At 41.3% G+C, this 7,500-nt stretch overlaps 2 protein-coding genes across 3 annotated transcripts in view; both read left to right on the top strand.

Moving 5' to 3' along the window:
• LOC113824751 (nuclear envelope phosphatase-regulatory subunit 1) overlaps nucleotides 1-7,500 on the top strand; it is a 239,110-nt gene that overhangs the window by 95,157 nt on the left and 136,453 nt on the right. The window lies entirely within an intron of this gene.
• Nucleotides 4,015-7,500, top strand: part of LOC113809502 (poly(A) binding protein) — a gene marked incomplete at its 5' end in the record, with an annotated part of 4,390 nt that continues 904 nt past the window's right edge. The window contains 3 exon segments of the mRNA XM_070125761.1: nucleotides 4,015-4,122; nucleotides 5,692-5,988; nucleotides 6,171-7,500. The exon segment at nucleotides 6,171-7,500 is cut by the window's right edge and continues 904 nt beyond it. Of these exon segments, the coding sequence (XP_069981862.1) occupies nucleotides 4,033-4,122; nucleotides 5,692-5,988; nucleotides 6,171-7,500 (1,717 nt within the window).

Below are 7,500 nucleotides of genomic sequence, written 5' to 3' on the forward strand. Positions count from 1 at the left end.
CACGGCGGAAGGTGTCATGGCCGCCGCCGCGTGGAGCCTCCTCGCCCCTCGCCCTCCGCTCTCCGCCCTTCCCTCTCCTCTCCTCTTCTCTTTTCTCTCCTCCTGGCACTCCTTCCTCTCCTCTCGCTTCTCTTTCTTGCCTTCTCTCTCTTCTTTCTCTTCTCTTGGTCCTTTTTATCTTCTCTTTTCCCCTCTTCCTCACTTCTCTCTTCTTCGATCTCCTACACCCGCTTTTTGATGCGATTTGTTTTATTTGTCCGAATTCCTTGCACTTAATTCTTGTATTTTCTTTGGTTTTACGTATTCTAATTCTTCATTTATTGTCCCTAACCCTCGCTGGTAATAATAGCACGTAAATTATTTTCTAGATAAATTTTGCTTTTATTTTCAATCGTAACCTTTACGTCGTGGCATGTGTAGGTTGTAAGCAGATTTTAGTGCATGGTTTATGTTCTAGTTGACATTTTTTGCACTCGTGGCAGTTACGGTGTGCACACGTGTCTTCCAGTTGCCATATATGCTTCGAATGTTGTTTTAATGGAGGTCTTGCATGGGGGAATTCCAGTGTAGAGTTGTTCATGATCTCAAGACAGTTGAAGAGGCTGAATGGGGAGTGGTAGTGGTAAGGCTGGGATAGGGAGATGGGGGAAGGGGAGGGGGGTGAGTCACATGTGTGAGGAAATTTCCCACACCCTTCTGATGTGGGAAATGGGAAAGGTTGCATCATGTTTGGGTGTGCTAGGGGTGCAGTGGTTGTTTTTGCTCCATTTGATTAGTCTTTATGGTGTGGATGTACTAAGCTTGGGCAAATTGAAGATATTTATGTAAAGGACCATAGGGAGCAGTCGTTGGTTCAAGAAAATATCTACAGACATGAACGGAAACTATGCAGATCGAAGTAAAAGGTCGCAGAATATGCCTCTTACAGCCCAAGTCCACTTGGTGCTCTGGAGCTTCTGCTTTATCGTTCCGTGCATGTTGAGATGGACATTTTCAGGGGATGTTAAACCCTTCCCTTAGGCATCGCCAAAAGGCACGCCCAGTCGCAGTAATTTAGATTGTTAAGTAAAGTTTGCGATATGGAGTTCATGACAACCTCAGGTGATTGGGTCAATACCTTAAAGAATTACCCCCAAATTGATTAATGTAAATAGGTTTAGGTATTTGTTACTGAGAGCAGCGCACCCTTCTGAAACTTAGTCCTATAACTAGGGTTTCACGAGAACCCAAAAGCTGAAATCTAATCTTTCTACCTTTTTGTTTGTGCCAACTTCAAGAAAACAGACATTAGGAACTGTGTATGAGGGTATTGTGGGCTTGGTATTTGGTATGCAGTGCCTATTGTTTGTCATTTCATTGTGCATAAGAGGCAGTAGCAGTTTCACCTATGTTGTTTGACTTGTTTCTTATACTCGGTAAGATGATATCCATTTCCCTCTTGTCTGCTTATGGTAACAGCCTAAGTTTGTTTTACATTGAATCTTTTAGACTACAGTATATGGTAATTCGTTACAGTGCAGACACACTGGTCAGAGATTTAGTCCTCAATATCACATCTTAGAATATATTCATTGATCTAAATAGCCACCCACCCAACACTCACGGGAAACATTGTCTTCACCTCAGTATGCTCGGCTAGACCGAGCTAGAACTTAAGAGCAGAGCATTTCAGTCATTTACCTTAATTTCTGGCATTACAGTTTGTGGCAACAGATTTCTTGTGCCAACGACTACAACTTGTCCATGACAAGGATATATATTAAATATGCTTGAACATTTCTTCATAAATATATATAGACATAGGTACATAGATGTATTTAAAGATGCATAATGTAAAGGTCTGTCTCATTTGATTGATTTATTAAGTACTGGTAAACTATTAATGTCATGGTTTATTTTGTTTTGTGCTCTGTAAAGAGATAGTAGTAGTTTCAAGGTATGGTGAATTGGGATTGTTGCGTTTATCAGTTTTTATCTGTGGGCTGTCTTAAAATGTTTTCCAAGAACATTTGGTTTCATGGCAAATGTTGACAATAGAATAGTTGTCTTTAGTGGCAGAATCCTAAACTACAAATAAATGAATGGATGAATTAACCCCAACCTTAATGCACAAAGTTAGACTATAGAACGAAGAAAAATCAGCTCAATCCATACAAGAAAGACTACTATTGTGTAATGATTACACAATTTTGGCCACATCATGATAGGGTCAGAACTAAATTCTAGATTGTCTTTAAAAAGGGATTATAATCCTTTATGCTATTATTCTTTATCTAAATATACTTATTTTACCTAATGGGCAATTACCTTGTCGTTTCATCTTTGTGAATTTTTATTTTAAATATTAACCTCGGTAATTATCTATAGTTGGACTATTTTGTGGTCATTGCAAAGTAAAGATATGCACATCATTATGTATTAAGGATGGTAGATCTTCAGGATTAAGCAATGCTGTGACCTATTCACTTTGAACCTTTGGATCCAGAGGCTAGACTTTCCACATGTGGCCCATGATATGGGCATTAGGTTTGTGAGCATACTTATGTAAGGTGATAAAGACTCCATTCCACCCCTTTGCAATATAACTGTCTCTTTATTTGCATAAAAAATTTTAGTGTTACCTTTTTCCATTGACTATATTTGTAAATAGGAGTTAGTCCATGACTTGAATTTTTTGCACTTCCCGTCATGATGGGCAGGAATAGGATCTTAAGCATGGAAAAAGCTTTCTCCCAGGAGCCAAGCTCTCCCAGGCTTTTCCACACTTGCTCCTAAATGGAAATAATGGAAAAGCGCTTGCCAAGATGGCCAGTCTATTCAACCTCCATGAGCTTTGTGCAACTAATTTGTCACCCGGGCCTGTAGCAAAAATTCTCATATATTCACGTCATGCAACCTTCAAGCAAAAATTATTCATGAAGTGATGGGTATGTCATCCAGATCATAGGGGTTAAACTCTGGCAGTGTCATATAGTCAATATCAAGATGTAGACTCTAGTGATTTATTAGATAAAGCAACCATGGTCCTTCTCACTGAATTTGATGTCCTATTGTGGATACCATTATTTTTAGGATGACTATATCTATTGTTATTGCAAGATCTCCCTCTTTTATTATCTTGGATTCTTTAACCCTTTTGCCTTTCTTCCTCTTTCTGCTGCTTCTGGAGTTCTGAATATACATTAAATCTTTTTGCTGTGTTTGTAACTCATTGTCTTGCTTGTCCAGACAATTTGTCAGGACCAGCAGATCAGTGAGGCTATGTATGGAATGCAACCAGCTCTAAAGTAAACAATCTCTTATTTTATCATACATTTTAATGTTTTACATGTTGCAAAGGTCTTGTAACTCCTGTCATACATACTTAACTTTACCTGCAACGGACACACAAATACCCCTTGATAACAAAGGGCCATAAGATTATCTCCCAGTATCATATGGTTGACTGTAACTCATTGTTTACATGCAAATGCTATTGTGCTAGCCTGGCAGTGAAGGAGGATAAGATAAACAATTAATCCCAGATGCCGAAGCAGTGGTCCCGAAGGGTCAAAATATCTGGTCCATCTTAGTCTAACTTATTGAATGAGGAGTTCTGAACACAGCAGTAGGTCTCGGATAAAAAAAATATATTGGGGGGGGGGGGGGTACAAGAATGGTATAAATATTAGATTAGTAATTTCTTTTATGTTATTTTAAGGACTATGGAGAAAACAGTATTGCATGCTGCACAGGTAGCAACTATGGAAATTTCTCTTGGTAGTGTTTTGCATGTTATAGTAATAAGCTGTAAATGTAGATATGGGATGCATAACTTCTGTGTAGACAAATTCAAACAAGCAAAAGGGCAAGATTACTCAAGGTTGCATGGAATGGAATAGGACTTTACACTTGTGAATGTAGTATTTGGTGGAATACTGGCAACTCAGTTAGAGAATAATTGTAAAATCCAAGGCTTTCCAGTTATTTGTTATATTGTGAACTGACTGACTGATTTTGATATTGAACCAACAGGTGTGATTTGGCTGCAAAATGAATCCCAGTGGCCCTAGCTACCCTCTAGCCTCGCTCTACGTGGGGGATCTCCATGCGGATTGTACAGAGGCCATGCTCTTCGAAAAGGTTAGCAGTGTATAGATGTCAGGCCTTCAGGTGATATTTTGTTGATGCTTATATGACTTTAAACACAAAAATGAATTTTTTTTAAGCTTAAACACAAAGACCGAATCCTCGACCCTCGTCAAACACATGTGGCAGGGGCCAGTAAAACCCCCCTTCCTAACCACCCTGTGACTTGTCCAAAAAGTTGTAAGTATGATTTTATGAAAGTAATGGATGTGTGGAATAATGGTCGGTAGCTACTTATATTTTCAGGAAGCTACAGAAATGTTTGAGAGGTGACAGCTGTTACAAGTTGCAGTCATGGGGAAAGTAAGGGTGTTGTAATCGGCTGTAGGTATACGTGTATGTTTTATTTTGTCTTGGTATGTATCCTTTGTTCTGCAGAATGTCTCCATTAGATGTTTAGATCATTAGAAAAAACAAATTGTGGAGAGAAGTAATGGAATTTAGAAATGTAGTATATCAGCCCCAATATACTTCTTTGCCAAAATTCCATTGTGAGGAAGTGGCATCAAGAATGCTTTCATTGTAAACATAAGCCATCTGAAGGAAAGGGAAAAATATATCCGCTCAGGATTATTTTAGGTACTAGTAGATGGACAAGAAAGCTGGTTATGGAGGAGGTGACAACAGGTGGAACAACACAGTGGGTGGCAAGATGTATTGTTGATTAAGGCTTATATTCTCTAAGGTGGCAAGGATTAACAGATTTGGACTACTGCTGGAAGGTGTAGCTTGCTAGAGCTGCCTCTGTTGGAATGAAGTTTAAATTATGGTTGAAATTAGGTAAGTCTAAGTAAGGATGGACTCTGTTAATTTCCTGGTGTTAACATTAGTTGAGGAATAAATGATGCAGGCATCTGCCCAGTCCTTCCGATGGTTGGCATCCCTGAGAGGACAGCAGACAGCTTATCTTTCATGTCCTTTGCAAATAACGGATCTGTGTTAAAAAATGCGTGACTCTCCCTAAACTCATTTTCTTAACACGAACGTCGTTGGTAAGGGTCGTGGAAGTGCCATCTTATGCCAGCTCCGAGGTGAAAGCCATTGGATGGGATTGGTTGGTTGCCTGGATTGTTGTTTCCTCTGCTATTGTTTACATCTGGAGCTTAATAGAATACAGCCTTATTAAGACTATGCATAATCTTAGCACTTAATTCAGACTTTATGCCAGCAGGCTCATTTCTAGGAAGTTACACATGAGGAAATTTTCCAAATTGTGTGTGTGCTTTCTGCCTTATAGGACTTATTGTCTTCTCTTGACTCATGATCTGGTCACCACATGTTCAGTTTGCTGATACCTCTGTTTAGAATCTTATCTTTTGTCCTACCCTACTCAGTATCTGAAGTTATAACCACATGAGGTTGATATATGCTTTCCCATTCTTTAGTTAAGTACAGTTTATTCTGCAGGTACCTTGATGTCGTTCCTCAACTTCTTAACAGTAATATCATGATGTTACTGTGTATCCATCAATTTTACAAACTGTAGGCTCAGATGTTCACTAATCCCTCCCTACTTGTCTCCCACCTCTTCTGTGAAGTATAACAATACACCTTTGTTTTCAGTTCTCATCTGCTGGACCTGTGCTCTCCATTCGTGTGTGCAGAGACATGATTACTCGTCGCTCTCTGGGGTATGCTTATGTCAACTTCCAGCAACCAGCTGATGCTGAACGAGCCCTAGACACAATGAATTTTGATGTGATGAAGGGTCGGCCGATCCGAATCATGTGGTCGCAGCGTGACCCTTCCCTTCGAAAATCTGGTGTTGGCAATGTGTTCATCAAGAACCTTGATAAATCTATTGATAACAAGGCCATGTATGATACATTCTCTGCATTCGGGAATATTCTCAGCTGCAAGGTAAGCATGATTTCCTGTGATACCAGTGTCTGACAAATTTTCTGGAATATTTGATTATCAGTCAATGAAGTTACAATTATTTTCACATTACCATCATGTATGCATAGGTAGTTACTGTACTTGATACATTGACCAGTGAACTATATTCTTGAAACTAAGGTTCTCTTTCTCTTCTTCAACAGGTTGCTACAGATGAGGCTGGCAATTCCAAAGGCTATGGATTTGTACATTTTGAAACCGAGGAAGCAGCAAGGAGTGCTATCCAGAAAGTGAATGGTATGTTGCTTAATGGCAAGAAAGTTTACGTAGGCAAGTTCATCCCCAGGGCAGAACGGGAGAAAGAGTTGGGAGAGAAGGCTAAACGTTTCACTAATGTGTACGTTAAGAACTTCGGTGATGACCTGGATGATGATAAGCTCTACGAGATTTTCTCGCAATTTGGCAAGATTACCAGTCATAGAGTAATGACAAATGAGGATGGCAAATCCAAGGGCTTTGGTTTTGTTGCATTTGAAGAACCTGAAGCAGCTGAGAAAGCCTGTGAGGAATTCAATGGTAAGGAAATGAATGGGAAGCAGATCTATGTAGGAAGGGCTCAGAAGAGAGGAGAACGCCAAGCGGAGCTGAAGAAGAAGTTCGAGATGATGAAGATCGAGCGCATGAACAGATATCAAGGAGTGAACTTGTATATCAAGAATTTGGATGACACCATCGATGATGAAAGGCTTCGCAAGGAGTTCTCCAACTATGGTACCATCACAAGTGCCAAGGTTATGACTGAGGATGGGCGCTCAAAGGGCTTCGGATTCGTTTGCTTCTCAACACCTGAGGAAGCTACTCGTGCTGTTACAGAGATGAATGGCCGTATCTTGGTCAGTAAGCCTCTGTATGTCGCCCTTGCTCAACGTCGTGAGGATCGTAAGGCACATCTGGCATCTCAGTACATGCAGCGTGTGGCTGGTATGCGCATGCAACAGATGGGACAAATGTTCCAGCCTGGTGGCACAAGCTACTTCATGCCTACCATGCCACAAGCTCAGCGTTTCTACTCACCACAGATGGCTCAGATCAGGGCAACTCCTCGCTGGCCAACTCAGCCAACGGCCCAGGTGCGAGCAGGTGCTCAGGCAGCCAGTGCTTTCCCAATGCAGGCTGCCCCTTACAGATCAGCCCCTCGCCAAGCACAGCCAGCACCCCGCAATGTCCGTCCTATTACTGCAGCAGCTGCAACTGCTCAGCAGCAGCAAATCCCGAACTTGATGCAAGCAGCCAGGCCTGTTGCACCAAATGCTGGTGCAGTACCACCTGCACTTTCATCTGCAGCACGCGCCTCAAACTACAAGTATACAACCAACATGCGCAATCCACCAGCTGTGTCTGGAGGCGGCCCAGCTTCAGCTGCTGCAGTGGCCCCTGTTGTCCAGCCCGCTGTACACATTCAGGGACAAGAGCCACTCACTCCATCTATGTTGGCCTCTGCCTTGCCTCAGGAGCAGAAGCAGATGCTGGGAG

The sequence above is a fragment of the Penaeus vannamei genome, chromosome 9 (genome assembly GCF_042767895.1).
Source record: "Penaeus vannamei isolate JL-2024 chromosome 9, ASM4276789v1, whole genome shotgun sequence".
Classification (NCBI taxonomy): domain Eukaryota; kingdom Metazoa; phylum Arthropoda; class Malacostraca; order Decapoda; family Penaeidae; genus Penaeus; species Penaeus vannamei.